Source organism: Sus scrofa, chromosome 2, assembly GCF_000003025.6.
Source record: "Sus scrofa isolate TJ Tabasco breed Duroc chromosome 2, Sscrofa11.1, whole genome shotgun sequence".
NCBI classification, from domain to species: domain Eukaryota; kingdom Metazoa; phylum Chordata; class Mammalia; order Artiodactyla; family Suidae; genus Sus; species Sus scrofa.
Genome location: NC_010444.4, coordinates 13,415,838 through 13,437,542, shown reverse-complemented (window position 1 = coordinate 13,437,542; position 21,705 = coordinate 13,415,838). Strand labels below are relative to the sequence as shown.

The 21,705-nt window shown below is 52.7% G+C and overlaps 1 protein-coding gene across 1 annotated transcript in view; it reads right to left on the bottom strand.

Moving 5' to 3' along the window:
* Positions 1,273 to 21,705, bottom strand: part of SLC43A1 (solute carrier family 43 member 1) — a 29,225-nt gene continuing 8,792 nt past the window's right edge. The window contains 13 exon segments of the mRNA XM_021083036.1: positions 1,273 to 2,456; positions 3,687 to 3,810; positions 5,858 to 5,931; positions 6,190 to 6,331; positions 9,924 to 10,050; positions 10,284 to 10,319; positions 10,412 to 10,558; positions 11,866 to 12,044; positions 13,056 to 13,189; positions 15,542 to 15,634; positions 18,056 to 18,132; positions 18,264 to 18,319; positions 18,422 to 18,599. Of these exon segments, the coding sequence (XP_020938695.1) occupies positions 2,310 to 2,456; positions 3,687 to 3,810; positions 5,858 to 5,931; positions 6,190 to 6,331; positions 9,924 to 10,050; positions 10,284 to 10,319; positions 10,412 to 10,558; positions 11,866 to 12,044; positions 13,056 to 13,189; positions 15,542 to 15,634; positions 18,056 to 18,132; positions 18,264 to 18,319; positions 18,422 to 18,599 (1,514 nt within the window). The 3' untranslated portion in view covers positions 1,273 to 2,309.

Here is a 21,705-nt window from a genome sequence, read left to right as displayed (position 1 = left end):
AGTGTCGAGACCCCTCCTTCAGTCTCCAGAGTCGGTGGGGCAGGAGATTAGGGTGGAAGGGGGGAGGCGTGGCGTGAGGGCATCTCAAAGGAGGGCAGAGCAAGCCAGGGTAGAGGTCTGGAGATCGAGACCCGGGAAAGGCAGACTAGTGGGTATGGGGTGTATGCGGAGGGGTGTGAGGGTTCCCTTCCTGGCTCGCCGCCTGCTCCCACCCAGGTCCAGCCGCGGCCACGCAGCGCCGCCTGCTGGGCACACCGAGTACCCGGCGCACACGACTTGCCTCCTCCGTCCGCCGCACTTTTCTGTTCATCGCTTGTGATCAACCTCCACCAGACTGTGCGGGAGAGTCAAAGTCCGGGACAGGGAGTGGGGTGAGACTCGGGCGGGAACCCGTTCAACTCGTTGATGGGTGCTGTCCAATCCTGATTTGATATTTTGCGAAAAGGGAACTGTGTTGGAAGCCAGGAGTCTGGGCTCAGAGCAGCCAGGGATCTGCTATACGACTTTGACAAATCTCCAGACCCCGGTGGATGTTGGTAAAACGGGTGGGTCAGTCTGTTTTAGCAATTTCAAACGATAGTTTAAGATAAAGGGAGGGCATACCTAGAATACTGTCTTCCAAGGTTAATATTTGAGGATTCTCCAAGGGATTTTTTTTTTGCATGTGGGGGCGGGGTGGGGTGGGGATTGGATAGGGCCTTTGTGGTCATTCTTAGCCCTCAGAGGGCAGCCAGGAGCTGGGCTATCTTGGAACCTCCTTTCTGCCACTGATTGCCTTAGCAGCCTTGTGGTTAGGACTCAGCCGTCACAATTGGAGGCTTCCAAGCACAGCTTCACTACCTACCAGCTGTAACCTTGGGTCTTGTGCCTTCTCTCTGGGTTTTCCTCAATCGACAAAACAGCCTGAAGACACAGATCACTGATAATTAGGAGGAAATGAGATACCTGTGTAGCTAGGACAGGCAGATCCTCAGAAAATATTGGTGGCCCCTTCCTGCATTATGCCTCCATTCTGTGACTTACTCCAGCCTCTAAGGTTTATGACCCAGGACAGAAACAAATGCAGAGTGGGATAAATAAGGTATCGCTTCCTGGAAGGTCCCATGTCCTTAAAGATAGTGTCTTCCTTGATGCACATGATTGTCTTTCTTTGTTTTTTTTTGCCACATCTGCGGCATGTGGAAGTTCACAGGCCAGAGATCAAACCGGCAACACAGCAGTGACAACACTAGATCCTTAACCCAGTGAGCCACCAGGGAACTCTGATGCAGGTAATTTTAAAGCCTAACTTTATTGCCAAAGGTCAATATAAATAGAGCATAAAATGATGCTCGAATTTGCATAAAGTTTTAAGATAAAATATTTTAAGAAAGTGTTCCTTACAAGAGACCTCCAGGGGTGCTTGATAGAAAAGTCTGAGACTCATTCCTTAGCACTCTTTCCAAAGCATCCTTCCCTGATCCCCTGTAGGGACAAAGGCCAAGCACCCAGAGGTGCCCCAAACCCTAGGAAGTGGTGGACAGGAGCAGAGGGCAGGGATCCAGACTCCCTGCAGACACTTAAGGGCACGGCATGGTTGAGAACAGGAAGGTGAGCCAGACAGCCAGAGGTGGACAGGCTGGCACTTTGGGTGTCCTACTTAATGCCCAGCTGAGTGTGGGTGAGGAAGAGGGATGGGGGTGTGGGTAAACACCCCCCACACCCGAGCCAAAGAGAGACACACCAGTCTCTCGCTTCCCTTTTAATTTCCTCTAAGATCTGCAAGCAGCAGCACCAGGGAGGGCACTCACTCTCCAGCTCTAGGAAGGGGCTCCCCCCTGACACCCCATCTAGGACACAGCCAGCACCTCAGGCCCCTTTCCTCCAAGGGGAAGGTGGTTTCATACACACACGCCCACACACATGTATGTACACTCTAGACCCTACACAGCTGAGGCCTTGGGGGCTGCTCTTCACTGATTCCACAAGCCCCCAAGAAGCACCAGCAGGCAAGCCCCTAGGACAGGCCCCAGAGGAAAAGGCAGGGTAGCCAAAGGCACCCTGGTCTCCTCTAATCCCAGGATCAAGAAGGCCCAATCCTAGCATGGGGGACATCTTCAGTCAATGGAACATTGCTTTGGGAGATCTTTTTTTTTTTTTTTTTTTTTTTTTCCTTTTAGCAAGTCTCTACAAAAACAGAACTTCTATCCGTATTTATAAATCCACAGCCCCTAGCTCTGGGCGGAGGTTACAGGTAGAAAAGCCACGAGGCACTCCCTTTGGCTGCGCTGGCCTCGGTGGCCTTCATCCAGGCCCCTCGGCTCAGAGGTCTACGCTTTCACCTCGGGGTTGGCAGGCCCCTTTGGGGGGTCCTCCCAGTGGGTGGCATACTCCCTCTGGAGCTGGGCACGGTAGCAGAAGAGGTAGCAAGGGAGCAGGAATCCCAGGAGTGAGAAGAGCAGGAGGCCCAGATTCACCTTTAGGGCAAAGGAGGGAGAGAGAGAAAAAGTCAAGTTCGCCCTCAGGGACCCTCCTCAGCCTCCCTCAGGGAGGAGAAGGCAGCCGTCTGTACTCCGGGTCCTGGGCCAGAACGACAAACACACTGAATGCTCACGAGTGCCCACCGGCATCTCACCGAGCGTCCGGCAGCCTTGAGAAGTGACAGGGCCTGGTCTGAACCCCAGCTAACACCGGTGCCCAAATGACCTGGGGGATTCTGGGCTGGGAAGCTGGACCTTTGAGGACACTGATAACAGGACCCCTTCTGGGGTGGTGAGAAGAAGCTCTCAGGTGGTTAAATGAGCTGGGGGCACAGACTGGGACAAAAGGCCCGGGAAGCCCAGCCCAGGGGCCTTCAGGGGGGCCTTGGACCCAGCGCAGTCCCGCTCTGTGCCATGTACTATGCGGCTCTGGGCAAAGCCGTCTCAACTCTACGAGCCTCCTTATCTGGGCCGCCGTGGCCCCTAGCTAAGGACAGGCCTAGGGCACCTGTCCTCAGCACCTGGAGAGCACCTGGTAAACGGCAGCGGTTATTTCGTCGTCATTCTTGCAGGAGGGTTTGGGAGTGGGTGGCCCCTCAGGGCAGATGTCAGCTTTAGGGAGGTCAATGTGATATTAGGAAAAGCCTTTCTAACAAGACCAATAGCAGAGTTCCTGCTGTGGCTCAATAAGACCAGTGATGTCTCTGCAGCACCAGGATGGAGGTTGATCCTGGGCCCTAGCACAGTGGTTTAAAGGATCTGGCACTGCCACAGCTGCAGCATAGGTCCCAACTGCAGCTCAGATCTGATCCCTGGCCCAGGAATTCCATGTGCTGTGGGGTGGCCAAAAAAGAAAAAGAAAACAAAAATGAAAACATCAATGGCTGCTGCCATTGCTGGGGGTGTTTGAGCTAAGAGCATTTGTAGGAACCCCTTTCTAGGGGCACTGGCGAGAAGACCCTTGCATTGGATGGAACTAGGCTGGATCTGAACCGGGCCACTTGACAAGTCACCTGGGAGCATATTCCAGAGTCCTGGGCCCAGGCCAAGAGAGGCTGATTCAGTGGGCTGGAGAGAGTCTGAGGGGTTCTGATGGACAGCCAGCTTGGGAAGCCCCAGATCAGAGACATCCAAGGTGCCTCCTGGCTGAGACGAGAGTGAGGGATTCCGTCAAACACAAGAGCCCGCCACCCCCAACTCGGGAAAGGGGCTCCCCTTGCTTCTCACCCAGAAGGGCTCTCCTTTCAAGGGTCCCACCATGGCCATGAAGAGTGGCTGCTGGAGCAGGGCTAACATGGCACTGGTGAGAGACTGCAGGCCTGTCAATGTCCCGAAGTGGTTGGTTGGGTACCTGTCAATGAGAAGAGGGAGGTTCCAAATGTGAGCGACATGGGGCCCTCTCCAGCCGGGCCCCCGCCCGCCCTGTCCCTCCCTGGACAATACTCTGTATTAGCCAGACCAGGCAGAACATAAGAGATCAGGCTCTCTGCATGTGTTCTTCGGTCCCAGGCCTCCAGCGTGTATGCTGTGACTTCAGGACTGCTGAATTGGTTTCTTTTCTTTTTTAAAGGGCCACACCCAGGGCATAGGAAGTTCCCAGGCTAGGGAACGAAGCAGAGCTGCAGCTGTCAGCCTATGCCACAGTCACAGCAACACTGGATCCTTAACCCTCTTAGCAAGGCCAGGAATCAAACCCTCATCCTCATGGATACTAGTCAGATTCTTAACCCACTGAGCCACAGCAGGCACGCCCCTGAGCTGGTTTCTGATACCCACTGTCTGTGTGATAAAAGCAAGTAACTCAACCTCTCTGAGCCTCACTTCCTTCACTAGAAACAGGGATAGCACTAACTTCACTGGGCTGTTTATCCTCTTAACACATATGCATTAAGCTCCTATTATGTGCCAGGTAGTGTCCCAGCCACACAGAGATACAGCAGTGGACCAGACGGACATGGAGGTGGCATTCTGGTGGGGCAGGTGGTAGTCCCCAAGAAAAACCTATGGTGTGGGCTTCCCACCACCATTGTGGTGCAGCAGAAATGAACCCAACCAGTATCCATGAGGATGTGGGTTCAATCCCCGGCCTCGCCCAGTGGATGAAGGATCCGGCGTTGCTGTGAGCTGTGGTATAGGTCACAGATGTGGCTTGGATCCCGAGTTGCTGTGGCTGTGACATAGCAGCTGTAGCTCCGATGTGACCCCTAGCCTGGGAATCTCCATATGCCACGGGCGCAGCCCTTTAAAAAAAGTAAAAAAAAAAAAAAAAAACCAAAAAACCCGGATGGTGTGACCGGCAGTGATGAAGTGCTAAGGGGAGCAGTAAAGCAGGGGGATGGGGTGAGGGTGTCTAGGGGGCTGAGACTGTAGAGAGTATGGGAGGCCTCACTGAGAGGAGAGCTGAAGAAGCTGAGACGGCTGGCAGCCTCGTGGCAACCTGGAGGGAGAACGTGCTAGGCAGAGGGGACAGCAAGTCCAAGGGCCCCGAGGAGGGAACATGCTTGGGGTTTCTGCCACATGCACAAGACAGCCAGGGTGGGGGCAGGGGTGAGCAAGGTGGGGGAGGGGAAGAAAATGAGGGTGGGGCGGGCAGCCGTGGGGTGACGGGAAGAGACTTATGTTCTAACAGGTGTCTCCAGCTCCCTTGTTAAAAATACTGAGGGAGACAAGGGCAGGTGGCAGTGGCAGGCGGGAGTGGCATTGCTGGAGATGCTGAGAAGGGCTGGGCTTGGAGTCTGTGGAATGTGGAGCTGGCAGGCTTGCTGATGGCGTGGATGTGGGCTGTGAGGAAGGGAGGAATTAAGGATGACTCCAAATCTGTCTGAGGTGCCCTTGAGGTTTGAATGAGGGGACCACATCCGCCGGGTGCCCGCCACGGAGTAAGCGCTCCCCAGCGGTTACCAAGTTGTCACCCCTCTTGCTCCATCACACACGTGGAAGAGACACTCAGCCATAGGGACCAGAAGAAAATGGGGAACAGGAACAGGGCAGGGAAGGGTGTGCTGGACACGAAGCAGGAAGATTATGAGGCAAACAAGATTGCTGTCTGGAAATTTTGACAGGGCTGACATGGTGAGAGAGGCCACTCTGGGAGCTGTTCTGGAGAGGAGGTAAAAATGTCATCAAACCAAATATTTTAGCTTCCCTTAAGGGAAGACCTTCTGACTGGAGCTGTCCCACAGTTGGGGGTGGGGGGGACTGCCTTAGAGGTAGTGAGCTCCCCGTCGTTAGAGGAGCTCAGAGAGACCCGTGGACCAGACCACCTCCAGATGTCAGCCTTCCAGGGAGGCTGGAGAGGGGTGCACCAAGGGGAGTCTGGGGTCCTTTCGGCTCTGCTCTAGGAGTCTCTGGTTTTGGAGGGGAAGCTCAGGAGGGGAGTTCGGCCCCAGCTGACTCACACTGCAGCATAGAGGCCCCCACAGGCCGAGTGGTAGAAGCCTCGAATCACGGTGAGCAGGACAAAGGTCAAAAACTGAAACCAGAAAGAGAGAGGGGAGAGGTTAAGTGCAGGGGCAGGGGAAGGCAGGAGGAAGGCTGGGTAAAGACGAGGTGAGACCAGAGCCTACATGGGCCTGCCCCCTGACCCAAGCAACCTGCTAGAAATGCTTCCTGCAGAACCCAGGAAACAGACCCAGAAGAGCCACGCTTCCTGGAGGGCAGGTGCTGGGTGAACCCTGCCTTTGGCGGGGCTCTGGGAGGCAGGGAGAGCAGGGAGGATGGAGGTCGGTACCTGGAGGTGTAAGCTATTGATGAGGCAGGTGATGCCAAACGCCACGAGCAGCAGATTGGTCAGGGTGAAGGCGTTGATGGCATTGGTGAGCTTCTGGATCTTGAGGTAGCGTGGTCTGACGGAGTTGGTGGCCGCACCATCCCTGAGGAGAACAGGCCGTCACTGGCTGCTGCCTCTACCTCCTCAGCAGCCCCCCCTCCACGTTCTCAGCCTGGCCCGTCCCCCTCCAGGGCAGCAGAAAAGGGAGAGAGCCATTCTCTCCAGCCTTGCCTTTCTCAAAGTGTGGCTCCCCCAACATCATTCAGGGCCTTACCCCAGACACCAGAATCTCACCAGTAGGGCCCTGGAATCTGCATTGGGAAAACCATCCCAAGTATTTCACAAGCACCCAGACGTCTGAGAATCCAGGCTGGGAAGGCAGGCGGAGAACAGGGAGTCCTCACGCCATCCCTCATCAGAAGCCCCCCGTGGAAGTGTCCCTACCCACCAGCCTGGACAAAGGTAGATGCCACTCTGGGGACGGCAGCTGGACCCCTGACTGCCCAGCAAGCCCCTCCCTCTAGCATGATCAGGGGCTACCAGAGGAGAGGTCAGTAGGCTCAGATAGACAACGGAAGGTTGCCCATTGGTCCCAGATGGAAGGGCCCTGCTGATGATCATGGCCAGAGCAAGGAGGGGAGACTGGGTACCAGGGCCAGGGCACCACTGATGGAGAGGGAAGCTACATCCTTAGGTGTCTTCTCTCCTAGTCTCCCTCTCCCATCCTCTCGGGACAAACAGGACTATCTAGATTAACACAGAGGAGTTCCCGTCGTGGCGCAGCGGAAACGAATCCGACTAGGAACCACGAGGTTGCAGGTTCGATCCCTGCCCTTGCTCAAGAATCTGGGGTTGCCGTGAATTGTGGTGTAGGTTGCAGATGCAGCTTGGATCCTGCGTTGCTGTGGCTGTGGTATAGGCTGGATGCCACAGCTCCAATCAGACCCCTAGCCTGGGAAACTCCATATGCCACAGGTGCAGCCCTAAAAAGACAAAAGACGAAAAAAAAAAAAAAAAAAAAGAAAAAGATTAACACAGAAAGGGCATAAGCAGGGAGTTCCCACTGTGGTGCAGTGGGTTAAGAGTCCAACTGCACTGGGAACTATATCTAGTCACTTATGATGGAGCATGACATTGTGAGAAAAAAGAATGTATACATATATGTATGTGTAACTGGGTCACCATGCTGTATGGTAGAAAAAGAAAAATAATGTACTGGGGAAATTAAAAAAAAAAACTACAGTAAATCTTATGAATTGATTTGCTCTAAAAAAAAAAAAAAAAAAAAAAAAAGAAAGAAAGAAAGAAAAAGAATCCAGCTGCAGCAGTGCAGGTCTCTGCAGAGGTGCAAGTTTGATCCCCAACCTGGCACAGTGAATTAAGCATCCAGCATTGCCACAGCTTGCAGCTCAATTCAATCCATGCTGTAGGTGCAACCATAAATAAATGAAAATAAAAATTTAAAAAAGAGCACAAACAGTCAGAAGACCTCAAGTCAAGACCCACTCGTGGTCTCCAGCCAACATAATGGCCTCAGTGACCCCCACATCCTGTATTCACACCGCGGTATAGTCCCCTTCTGCAATACCACTGAAGACAATACCACTTCTGAGGTCACAACATGAAAGACACTGCAGCCTCTGCCCTAGTCCCCCTCCCTGAGCCGTCTTGCTGCGGGCCAGCCAGCTGCTGGGTCCTGAGCAGCCTTCAGAGAGGCCCAGCTTGGGAGGAACCGAACCTCCTGCCACAGCCACCCTAGTGCTCTCAGGAGTAACTGTCCAGCCTCAGGCAGTACTTCAGATGACCAAGGCCCTGGCTAATAGCTTGACAACAATCTTATGAGAGACTTTCTATGGTCTGAATATTTGTACCCCACCTTCCCCAAATTCTGATGTTGAAACCCTCCTGCCTGGAGTTCCCATTGTGGCTCAGAGGGTTAAGAACCTGACAGTATTCATGAGGATGTGGGTTTGATCCCTGCCCTCAGCTATGGCTCCAATTTGCCTCCTAGCCTGGGAACGTCCATATCCCAAGGGTGCAGCCCTAAAAAGATTAAAAAAAAAAAAAAAAGGAAAGGAGTTCCCATAGTAGCTCAGTGGTAATGGACTTAACTAGTAGCCAGTGAGGGCATGGGTTCGATCCCTGGCCTTGCTCAGTGGGTTAAGGATCCGGTGTTGCCATGAGCTGTGGTATAGATCACAGATACAGCTTGGATCCCACATTCTGCTGGCTGTGGTGCAGGCCAGCAGCTGCAGCTCCGATTCAATCCCTAGCCTGGGAATTTCCATGTGCCACACATGAGGCCTTTAAAGAAAAAAAAAAAAAAATATATATATATATATTATATAAAATAAATATTTTTAAAAAAGAAAGAAATCCTCATGCCCACTGTGATGGTATTCAGAGGTAGGGCCTTTGGGAGGTGACTTGCGCCCTTATGAAAGAGGCCGCACAGAGCTCCCCAGGTCCCCTATGAGAGGACACAGCGAGATGTCTTCCACCCAGAAGAGGATCCTCACCCAACAGGGCTGGCATGTGGAGCTCAGAATTCCAGCTGCTGGAACAGCGAGAAGTAAGTATCTACAGATTATAAGCTACTCCGGTGTTTTGTTACACCCGTTCAAACAGACTCAGACAGACTCAGAGCCAAAAGCATCCAGCTACGTCATTCCCAGATTCCCGACTCGCAGAAACTATGAGATGGGAAACGTCTGTTGTCTAAAGATGCAAATTTGGTGGTAATTTGTTATAGATCAATAGATATCTAATATACCAACCCTATCTCTTCCTGACTTAAGGCTTTAGTGTGTACCCCCCCTTCTTTTTTCTTTTTAGGACGGCACCTGTGGCATATGCAAGTTCCCAGGCTAGGGGTCGAATTGGAGCTGCAACTGCTCACCTACACAACAGCCACAGCAACACCAGATTGGAGCCATATCTGCAACCTGTGCCGCAAGGCATAACCCTTAACACAGTGAGCAAGACCAGGGATGGACCCCACATCCTCATGGATAATAGGTTCTTAATACACTGAGCCACCACAGGAACTCCTAGAATATGCCCTTTTTTTTTTTTTTTTTTTTTTTTTTTGTCTTTTTGTCATTTCTTGGGCCGCTCCTGCGGCATATGGAGGTTCCCAGGCTAGGGGTCTAATCAGAGCTGTAGCCGCTGGCCTATGCCAGAGCCACAGCAATGCAGGATCCAAACTGCGTCTTCGACCTACACCACAGCTCACAGCAACGCCAGATCCTTAACCCGCTGAGCAAGGCCAGGGATCAAACCCGCAACCTCATGGTGCCTAGTCGGATTCGTTAACACCTGAGCCACGACGGGAATCCAGAGTATACCCTTTTTAACCAAGGTTCTGAAAACAGCTACTGAGAGCTGTGTGACCTTGGGTAAGTTACTTAACCTTTCTGTGTCTCAGCTCCTCATCTGTGAAACCAGAATAATGATGGACGTTACCGACCTCAGGGAGCTGATGCAGGATTAAGTAAGACAATGCGAGTGCCCAGTGCACAGTCAGCACTTGGTGTCAACTCTACTTATCATCAAGCAAGCCATGTCCCCCCTTAGTCTCAGTTTTCTTGTCTATCAAAAGGGATGGACCTCCTTCCCTCCCAGGGCTCTTGGGAGGATGAAGTGAGATGTTAGATGTGAACGCACATGGCGGTCACCACCCTTGTGCAGGTCACCTGGCAGGGGCCTTGGTGGGGATGTCCACGCAGTCCTTGATCTTCCAGTCCATGATGTAGCCAATGAGGGGGGAGGTGAGGATGCACAACAGTTGCGCGGCCCCAAAGACAGAGGAGTAGAATTCAACTGGGCAGGACAGGAAGAGAAGTGGGTCAGCAAGTGGCGTGAGTGATGCCTGCCGCCCCGTGGGCACTGTCACCCACTTCCAGCAGAGGAGAGGGCATGCCAAAATAGCCTCCCTCTGATCCCAAGGCCTAGATCCCTAAACCCCCAGGGTGACAAGGGTAGGTCCAGGCTCCCTGTGCAGCGGGCAGTGGAGGAGTGGGTGTGGGCCAGGGACCGAGCTTTCATCACCCTACCTGTCTCTGTCACCCTTTGCTTCAGGTTTTCCGTCTCTGCGCGGGTGGAGGGGAGAAGCCAGGATGAGAGGAGCTCAGTCAGGGACACCCTTCTGCCCCCCGCCCCAGTGGGCTCAGCAGCACCTCACCATGCTCCTGGCCGCTGATCACGAGGTACTCCAGCATCCTGTTCATGGAGGCCAAGAAGAAGATGATTCGCAGCTGGGTCACACCCATGGTGAGGAGGCTCCACAGGAAAATGGCAGAGAAGAGGCTTTTGCGCAAGGGGACAGACTCTGGGAAGACAGAGGGGGCCCCCCCAGCCCAGATCTTCCATTTGCCTCTGCGCAGCCCAGCTGATGCAGTTCTAGTGGGGGCTCTGACACTGTGACGGTGGAGAGGGACGGGTTCCTTCAAAAAGCGAGGGTTCAGGGAGTTCCCTGGTGGTCTAGTGGTTAGGATTCAGTGCTTTCAGCCCTGCAGCCCAGGTTCAATCCCTGGTCTGGAAACTGAGATCCCACATCAAACCACTACATGCTAGGTCAAAACCAAACCAAACCAAAACAAAAAACAACAACAAAAATGAGGGTTCAGCTTCTCTGGCCTCCAAGTTCTTGCCCAGCTCTAAAACTGCCTCACCAGCACCTTTTCAAGTGACTTCTGGGTGTACGCATACCTAGGCTTGGCATGGTCATTAAGATGCCAGCTACTATTTACTAAGCACTTACTATGTGCTGCACACTTGGCACGAATTAGCCCATGCAATCAAGTTCAACAACAAGCTCATCTGAGGGCATTCTACAGATGGGGAAAATGCAGCTCAAAATGCTCAATGGCTTGCCCAAGCTCAAGGGGCTGGAAGCCAAAGGTCAGCTGGACTCCGCTCATGCCCATAGCAGCTCTGCCACGGGAGGACCGGCAGTGGCTATCATCCACATAGCTGCACAGCATTCCCCAGTTTACCAAGAGCTTCCACATCCCTGGCTTCCTTCAATCCTCACAGCTAACTTCCCCAGTGAAGTGGGTGTTCCGAGTGCTAGTTTAATAGAAAGGGAAAGTGAGAGCGGGGTTAAGTGATCTACCCAAGTCACATGGCCTGTAATCGGGGAGCAGCCAGCCTTAAACCCCCATCTTCTGACTCCAAGGCCCATCTTCCTTCCATGCATCTCAGAGCTGACACCTTGCAATGTGGCAGAAGGCAGGTGCAGCTCCCCCTGTAGCCAGTAGGGGGCACGAACCAGCCAGGTGTCAGAGTCTGCAGGCTGGAGGCTGGCCCACCTAACATAAACTGATGCAAGAGGTTCAGAGGTTGCTGGGAGTGCTGAGAAAACCAGCTCTCCCACAGGCGTGGAGACCCTGCCCTGTTCTGGAAGCTGCTCCCTCCTTCATCCCAGCAGAACATCCCCGAAACTGAACGTCTCAGAATTCTCTGGGCTTTGATTTTGTCCCCATTCTATGAATAGGGCACGTGCCCACCTCTGTGAAGGGGTGCCGTGAGACCCGAAGAGGGGAGAAAGAGCACTGAGGCCTGAGCGCCCACTCTGCGTGAGGACCCAGCCATCCTCTCCGTTCCCCGAGGCTGGCACCTTGACCAGACACTCACTCTCAGCAGACTTTTCTGAGATGCCACGAACGTCCTGGGATGAAATGAAGATGTCAGCCCCCTCCTCCAGGCTGGGGGCCTTCTGGCTCAGCCGCTGGCCCACGATGGTCACATAGGTGTAGAAGCAGTCACCTGTCACCTTGTGATCCAGGGCCAGCTCTCTGAGCTTCATCTTCTCCCTGCCAGTAGCCAGGCCGCAGCATGTGGGAACCAGCCGGGCAGAGCCCACCCTCAAGAGCCAGCCAAGCCCCTCCTTGCCCAGCACTGACATGCCCACTGACAAGCTCCCAAGTGCAGGGCTGGTGTCTGTGTGGCTCAACACCCCATAAGAGAGGGTGGGTGAGATGTTTTCCACTTGGGCTGTGCCCATGGAGGCTGCATTGAGAACTCAGATGGGGACGGGGGGGTAAAGTAGGAGTTCGGGATTAACATACACATCCTACTATATATAAAAGAGATAACCGGGAGCTCCTGTTGTGGCTCAGTGGTCACGAACCCGTCTAGTGTATCCATGAGGACGCGAGTTCGATCCTTGGCCTCGCTCAGTGGGTTAAGGATCCAGTGTTGCTCTGAGCTATGTTGGAGGCAGCAGATGTGGCTCGGATCTGGTGTTGCTGTGCCTGTGGCGTAGGCCGGCTGCCACAGTTCCGATTCAACCCCTAGCCTGGGAACTTCCATATGCCACAGGTGTGCCCCCCCCCGAAAAAAAGATAACCAACAAGGACCTACTGTATCTCACAGAGAACTATACTCAATGTTTTGTTCATAACCTATAAGGGAAAAATATCTGCAAAAGCATATATATGTATAACGGAATCACTTTGCTGTACAGCTATCTGACTGGCACCCTAGGTGCTTGGTTGTGGACCATCTGCCCAGTTTCTCCTAATGGGGGTAGGTCCCCGTGGCATGTGGCACTATTGCAAGGGTCCCTCCTACTCTGATCTCATCCTCCAAACCTAGAAAGATGACTAAGTCACCGTGTTTTGGCTGCCTGCTTTACTCCTCTTCTACCCAGAGCACCTGCAGGTGGGCGAGACCAGGCCCACCGTTCAGATGAGAAAGCCAAGCTCAGGAAGCTCAGGTGATTTGCACACCCAGGTTTCTCTGACTCCAAAGCTGCTTCTGTCCATCCCACCCACACCTTCCTGCTCCCTCTCCTATCCCACTCCCCACCCCCAGCCACTCACTTGTAGTTAAAGTCCTCCGGCGAGGGAAAGGATTCTTTGGGCCAGTTGAGGACACAGTTCAGAAAGATGAGGGAGGCCAGGCCCGACCAGGTGAACATGATGACCATGAAGGACACGCCAGCGTCATAGATGAGCTGGGGGAAGAAGGGGCAGGCCCATGGAGGAGGCTGTGGGACCCCCGGCAGGTCTCCAGCCGGAGGCAGAACCCAGGCCCCAAAGGCCTTAGAGAAGGTCTCTTCTACCCCGTTCCCTGGACTCAATTTTCAGATGAAGAAATCAAGACCAGAAGTTAAAGAGTCGGGAGCTCCCCTGGTGGAGAACTAGCATCCATGAGGATGCGGATTCGATCCCTGGCCTCGCTCAGTGGGTTAAGGAGCCAGCATTGCCGTGAGCTGTGGTGTAGGCTGCAGAAGTGGCTTGGATCTGGCTTGCTGCGGCTGTGGTGTAGGCCAGCAGCTGTAGGTCTGATTGGACCCCTAGCTTGGGAACCTCCATAGGCTGTGGGTGTGGCCCTAGAGGGAAAAAAAAAAGTTAACAGTTGGACCTAGAAGCCCCACTATCCTCTTCCTTTTTCACCCCAGCCCCCCTCAAGAGGTGTGAAATAGTTCCCCAAAGGTGCCCTGAAGATGCTGGCCACAAGCTCGAAATGTCTTTGAAATCTTATTTATTATCTTAAAAAGACACCAATGTTGCCTTTGACTCCAAACACCTGTTTCTTTTCACACAAAAGTTATTTTATCATTTTTATGTTCAAGAAAGGAGAATGAAACCTCCTAATCGTGTGTTTTGTTTTGTTTAGGGCATATGGAGGTTCCCAGGCTAGGGGTCTAATCAGAGCTGTAGCTGCCAGCCTACACCACAGCCAAGCAATGCCAGATCCGAGCTACATCTGCGACCTACACCACAACTCACCTTAATGCCGGATCCTTAACCCGCTGGGTGAGGCCAGGGATTAAACCCGTGTCCTCCTGGATACTAGCTGGGTTTGTTAACTAGTGAGCCAGGATGGGAACTCCCTAACAGTGTTTAACTTGCCCCTTCCTGGCACCTCCCCTGGGGGAAAGACAAACCCTATCTGAGAAGCCTTATCGCACCTTTCACAGGTGTGACAACCGAGGGGGGAGGGGGTTGTGCAAGCACTCTGCCCATGGCCACCTAACCCCAGGACATGCTGGTTTCGTATTGACTGGGATTCTGTGCCAAAGTATCGGCCCCTCTTGTGAGGAAGCCAGGCACAGAGCTGTGAGCTGCCTGCTACCCTCCCCATGGGAGCCTGGGATGACTGCTCTCTGCCCTCCCCTGGGTCTCCAGCGCTGCCTGAGAAAATTTCTGCTCCTCCTTGGCCTCAGACTCAGTCTTGGAGCTCTTCCTTCCCTAGGAACAGGAAGGAGCTTCAAAGGGCCCCTCCCAGCAAAATCTGGCTCCTCAAACCCCCCTGCCTTAGTTGAGGGAAGAGAAAACCCCACCCTTCAGGCCTGCTCCTACCTGAACAATCATTGCCCACCCCCTACCACCAATATGTTCTTTTTTGCTTTTTAGGGCCACAGCCACAGGGTCGAATCAGAGCCGGAGCTCCCACAGCCACAGCCACAACAACTCGGGATCCAACCCACCTCTGCGACCTACACTGTAGCTCGCAGCAACACCAGATCCTTAATCCACTGATTGAGGCCAGGGATCAAACCCACCCCGTCATGGATACTAGTCAGGTTCCTTACCACTGAGCCACAAAGGGAACTCTGCAAGTACCTTCTAAATTAATACATTACCCACCTAAGTCAGAATCTAAGGAGCATGCTAGACCCAGGTGAAAGGGTGATATGATATCAGAGGAAGAAATAAGGCCTCAAACATGTCCAGAGTTAGAATCTGGCTTTCTGGCTCTAGATCCACCAGGCTGACCAGTCTAGGAGCTGGCTGGGCATGGATTAGCTCGGTGACCTTGGACCCAAGTTACCTAGCCTCTCCAGAGCAGGGCAAGGAGATGTGGCATAAAAGGTACAGTGAGGCCAGAGAGACTAGGGCCCTGAAGGTATGTGAAGGAGTCGGACTTGATGCTATAGGTGAAGCAGAGCAGGTGTGTGAGCCAGTCCTCCGTCTAAGATCATGCGACTGACAGCTTAGAGAGGGAAGAGACTGGAGGCAGGGAGATCAGCTGAAAAAGCAGTGGCCCAGGAGAGAGGATGAAGGCCTGGACTGGGACCAGGGGAAGGGAAAGGAGAAGAGCAGCCAACCCACTGGTCGCCAGCAGCACCGGCTCTTCCCATGATGCTGTAGCACTTCCCACCCCCACCCCCCAACCCCTCCACCCGCCTCAGTGATGGGAACTGAGCTCCGACTGGCAGGTAATGGGTCACCACACATCCTGGCCACTATGCACCCAGTCCCACCCAGTTCTGTGTCAAGGCAGAAAGAAGGCCAAATGACTTCACTGGCCACCAGCGCCACCTTACCTCCACCCCGCCCACCCCCAAGCAGCACCCTACCTTGATTCCCGGGTATGTGATGGCAGAAGAGGTATAGGAGCCGATCATGAGGGCCATGACAGTGGCGCGCAGATTCCCAAACATGTTGGGCAGCTGAGGGAGGACAACAGGGCCAGTGAGCAGGCGGAGACCCTGACACCCACCCAGGGCTCCCCTTTCCCAGACCCACCATCAGCTCCAGGAACACTCACCCCAGTCACAACAGAAAAGTTCAAAGGCAAAAATCAATGTCTGAAACTGTGCTGTAACCCCCTCCCACACAAAGAGAAATATTGTTTAGCCCCCAGGGTTTCCCAAGTTAGTTTTTTACGGAGCCCCTTAGTCATAAGAGGCCTATTTATTTTTTTCCTTTTGCTGCACCTGCGGCATGCTGAAGTTCCCAGGCCAGGGATCTAACCACTGTCACAGCAGCACCAGATCCTTACCCGCTAGGCCACAAGGAAACTCCATGAGACGCCTCTTAATAACCCATGGAATAGGTGTTTAAGAAACACTGATCCAGTGCAACTGCTTTGACAGATGAGAACTCTGAGGCCCGGGATAGGGATAGTCAGGTTTACTTCCTTCCCTGTTCATGCCCCTCTGAGCTCTATCCTAGACCCCAAGGCTGTGTGACCATAGCTGGATTGGTAACAACATCATGCCCCTTAACCCTCTTGGGGGCCCCAAAGGCCCCAGTCCTTGGTTTCTACTCAGCATGGGCAAGTAAACAGGATGGCTAGGGAGGTGAGGGTGGGAGTGAGAGAGGGCACAGGTGTCCAGAAGAAGTAGCTCTGACATGCAGAGCAGAGGGGAAAGCAAAGCCACACCACCCTTTGTGTACCCTGCCCCTGGAAGAGTCCTAGATGCCACAGGGAACTTAACCCACTTAAGGGGAAAACAGAGGCCCAGAAGGGGATCTCAAATAGCTCTGGAGAGGAAGGCAAATAAACACAGAGAACTGACCGATCAATCTCCAAGCAGCTATGAGAAAGAAGTGGGGCCAGGGGCTGACCCCACTGAGGCAGAGGTATCCCCGGCACCCTGTATCTGCAAGGCACGCGGCCAAGGACTCCAGGGAAAGTGCCACGGGCCGGGAGATCAGCTGGGGCCTTGGCGCCCCCCAGTCCCGCGCCAGGGTCCGAGAGCGCTGTCTCCGCCCAGCACAGCTTTAGGCAGGCCGGGCTAGCCCAGCGCAGAACTGCACGTCTCGGCTCCTCGGACCAGTCCAGGGCGCCTCGAACCGAGGCTCGGGGGCGGGGCAGGCGGCAGGGGGCGTGGCGGGAACCGGGCCCTGCCATTGGCTGGGGGTTACGGGCCGGGCGGCAAGGGCGGAGCAGCGGGGAGGCGGAGAGCCCGTGGGCCTCTGGACAGGGTCAGAGGTTAGGCCCCAAGGGCAGGGGAAAGAAGGGATTTAGGGCCTTGAGCCAAGTTGCACAGCGTGGAGAAGGGGCTCCGGAGGGAGGCGGGGAGGAAGGGGTCTGCTTCCTTAGAGAGTTGTGAAATGTCCTGGGCTGGCATTTAAAGGTGGCTGCTGGGTGAGGTGAAATTCAGTCAAAAACACCCAGTTTAGCCCTCCTTTGAGATCAACAGCACGAGGCCAGCCCAGCCCAACCCCTCCCTCCACCACACACTCCTAAGCCTTTAACCCTTCTGCTCACTCACTCATGTATGCATTTCGAGTAACACCGAACACACACATAAGAGATCAAGCCAAGTGAAAAAGACTCTTGTAGGTTAAGCACAGCTGAGTGTCGACAATTTGATATGATTCAAACTAACACACAAATACACTGACCTACCCATGGACAGCATCACACATACAACGTGGCCAACACACACCACTGTCTCAAGCTATGCTCCCTTCCATTTGCATCACCCAGTTTTATTCCTTCCAGCACTTATGACTAGGGACATCAATTATTAGTTTACATGGGGTTTTTCTGTGTGTCTTTTAGGGCCACACCCGCAGCATATGGAGGTTCCCAGGCTAGGGGTTGAATCAGAGCTGTAGCTGCTGCAATGAAGGATCTGAGCCTTGTCTGCGACCTACACCACTGCTCACAGCAACGCCAGATCCTCAACCCACTGAGGGAGGCCAGGGATCGAACCTGCATCTTCATGGATGCTAGTCAGATTCGTTTCCACTGAGCCACAGCGGGAACTCCAGTTTACTTGTTTTTAGGGCTGCCTGTTCCCCCAACCCCTGAATGTAAGCTCCAGAAAGGTGAAGAAGTCATCAGTTCTCTGTGCTGTGGCCCCAGTGCCTAGACAGAGTTCGAGACCTATGGGCTCCGGACACACACACACACACACACACACACACACACACACACCTCCCAACATCCACACTGAGGGTCTCATCCACATACACACAGCCTCACACCCACACTGCGCTGCAGCCTGCACGGTTTCACACACACATGCATTTGATCTGCGTCCACTGGCCCCTCTCCTACCCTCGCCCTCACTCGCCCCTGTACCCTACCCCATTCCTGGGTACCCTGCTGCCAAGTCAGGGCCTGTCATACTCACTGTGAGTGAAGAGAACGTTAGGCAGATGCCACCAAAACCATTCAGGGACAGAGCCAGGAATATCAATGGAGACAGAACTAGGAAGGGGAGAGGGATGGATGAGGGCCTTGGGGGAGGCGTGGGAGGCTAAAAGCAAGAGCTGGAGTAGCATCTACCTTCGTCTCGCCCATTCTGTTCCTGTGGGGGCACAAGAGGCCAGACATCTCACCTTTGGTGTCACGAGAGGCCAAGGCCATGAGGGTGCAGGACACGGCAAAGCAGGTGCTGTGGAGACGTAGGGGGAGAAGAGAGAGGGGCTGAATGCTCTGTGCCTCCGCTTCCCTGAAGCACAGCCTCCTCCAGCTCCCCACAGCCCAGCCACCTCACCTGCCAACCAGCTTCATGGGCCGGGGGCCGAAGCGGTCCATGAGGATCCCCAGAGGCAGAGTGGTGGAGCTGAGCACAAAGGAGCCGATGGTGAAGCCCAGGTTGAGCATCTTTTCCTGTTGGTTACAGCTCAGCCACTGGTGCTGCTCATTCTGGGTGGTGTTGGTGATGTTCTCAGCTGAGGGGTGGGGAGGGAAGGGCAACATATGATCACAGGAGCAGCTGGGCACAGGACAGTGGCCTGGGATCAGGGTCCTGCACTCAAGGCCGATGCGTCTGCTTTACTGCCACCCGGGTGCCTCTGGTGGGGAAAGGACTCCATAAAATGGCAATTAGTATCTGACCCAGGGAGAGCCAAATACCCAATATGAGGCCTTGACTAGCTCAAACATGATAACTAATATTGAAGTAATTTACCAAATTCAAAGTCACTCATTGTCTACGCTTCGGAGGTTGTAGATCCCAGACAGGAAGCACCACACTGAATCTGGGGCAACATCAGTGAGTGATGCTCAACTGATGGAAGAGGCATTCCCTTAAAACTTAGAGAATGCAGGCTCCCAGCAGATACTCAAGTCTGATATACCAATGGCTAGTACAGTTAGCCCTCCATATCCATGGGTGTACATCCCCAAACTCTACCAGCCACAGACTGATTTTGAATTTTGGTTAAATCTGAGGATGCTGAATCCACGGATACGGAGGGCTGATTAAACCACCTCTTTTTAAAATGGTACTCTCTTTGGCACTGGTTTAGGAACACTGAGGATCTGACTGAATGTACAATGATACCCTGTCTAATATATAATAGCACTGCAAAAAAAAAATTAAAGGATGTTTTCTTCATAAATGACATTCTGTTAAAATCATAGCTAATATTACAGGGAACTACATCCAGTGTCTGGGGATAGACCATGACGGAAGATATTATAAAGGAATCTGTGTGTGCGTGTGTGTGTGTGACTGGGTCACTTTGCCGTACAGCAGAAATTGGCACAACTATTGCAAATCAACTATAGTCTCACAAAATATTTTTTTAAAATAATAGCTAATATTTTTTAACCATTTAAGTATGTTCTAGGCATATTCTCAATGGGTACAGTATTAACTCAGACAGCCCCATGAGTCAGCTAATAAAGTATCTCCATTCTCCAGATGATGAAACTGAGGCACAGAATTAGGACTACGGCACTGCCCTCCAGCACTCTTTTAAAAGTTAACCTCTGAGAAGACCTGGCCTCCAGGTAAAATGCCAACTTGGAGTTGTGACAGGTTAATGAAAGGCTGGTGATGGGGGATGGGGGGGATTTCACATCACTTAAAGCTCAGTGAGTCATAAAGTGGCGGCCCCCCTGTCTCCTATTTGTTACTTAGGCATCATTGCCAAGGGCAAACTCAGAGTGCACCTGGAAGGCAGAGGGAAGGGGGTCTGAATTCCCATGACCCTCCCTACTAGCCGGGCAACCCTGGACAAGTAACTTCCTCCCTTTCAGCCTTACGTCCCTTGCCTGTAAAAGGGAACAGAGAAGACCTAACCTAGGCTCCTTAGGAGATTCAGCTGGAAAAAGGAAACGAAGACCTTTGCACAGGGCCTGGCCCAGGGAAGGTGCTCCTGGACCAGCTGATGAAGGAGTAGGTGATAGCCTCCTGGGGTGGGGGGGGGTGCAATGTAGTGAGCCTCTTCTCTAGGTGCTGGGGATCCCACAGGGAATAAGCCAGAAAGTTCTCAGCTCTCCTGGGGCTTGTACTAGATAATAAACAGGGAAACAAACGGATGCTGATATAGTGACATGTGCGGTGAAGGGAACAGAACAGGAAGATGTGATCGTGCTGAAAGCTGGCAAGGGGCAGGATCTGCTCTCCCTGGTGACAGTGACTGCTGACTTCAGATATCCAAAGGGCATGAGGGGTGGCAGAAGGCAGAAGTGATCTGTATGCTGACAAAGGAAGGACAGAGGAATTATTTGCAGAACGGGAATGCTGGCCAGCCAGGGGAGGAAGCGCCTTGGGCCATGGGCTGCACAGAGGCTGGGGGAAACGCTCAGACACCAGAAAGAGGGGTTGAGTGGTTTATACCACACAGTCTCTGGGCTTCAGGCCAGCCCCCGAGTTTAGTGATTTTATTATCTCTGTTCTTTCCCCACCAGGTTTGTCTGCACCTGTTTATTCAATCTCCTCATACTTAAATGACATGTATGGTTTGACAGGCATGATGTTGGGACAGTGGGTAAAGCGGGAAAAAAAATACAAAGATAATTTAGACCAGACGCTGCAAACTGGTGACCAGCAGTGAACCCATGTTTTGCTTGGCTTGAAATTTTTAATTGGGTGCCAGTTTAAAACTAGGAGTTATCACATAAAGATCGAGACGTTTTGCTTCTCTTTAATAAATGAGAAGATCTGAGTTCCCTTGTGGTGCAGCAGGTTAAGGACCTGGTGCTGTTACTGCTGTGGCTCGGGGTTTGATCCCTGGCCTGGGAACTTCTTCCTGCGGCAGGTAGAGCCAAAAAGAAAAAGAAAAAAAAAATGATCTGGATAATGCTGGAGCTGAGTGGAGGCCACTCCTTTTTGCCAGGGATTGTCCTCTCTAAGTAAGCTAAGGCCTCACATTTCTACTATCTCTCAGACATTTGCTGTTTTACGTCTGCCCTGCTTGGCCAAATTATTATTATTTTCTTCTTTTTAGGGCCGTACCTGCAGCATATGGAAGTTTCCAGGCTAGTGGTGGTCAAGCTGCAGGGCCAGCCTCCACCACAGCCACAACAATGCAGGATCCAAGCCACATCTGCAAACTACACCCCAGCTTGAGGCAACCCCAGATCCTTAACCCATTGAGCGAGGCCAGGGACCAAACCCACATCCTTGTGGATACTAGTTGGGCTCGTTACCACTGATCCACAATGGGAACTCCCTATTATGTTTTTTATTAAAGTATATTTGACACGCAATATATTAGTTTCACCTGTACAGCATAATAATTTGACTTTTTTTTTTTTGTTATTTGACGTCTGTACACATTTTGAAATGATCACCACAGTAAGTCCAGTTAGCACTGTCACCCTACAAAGCTAATGTAGTATTACTGACCCTATTCTCATGTTGTGCATTACCATATGCCATTATTATTAACGGCTGGCCCCTGCTGGCATCGGAATTTGCAGCCCCTGAATTAGAAATGGTCCCTGCTCTGAAGTTTTTCACAATCAGATGGCACTTTCTCTCACTGGCTCTCAATTAATGAACACCTACTTTGCACCAGGTTTTTCTATGTAGTCTATCATTTA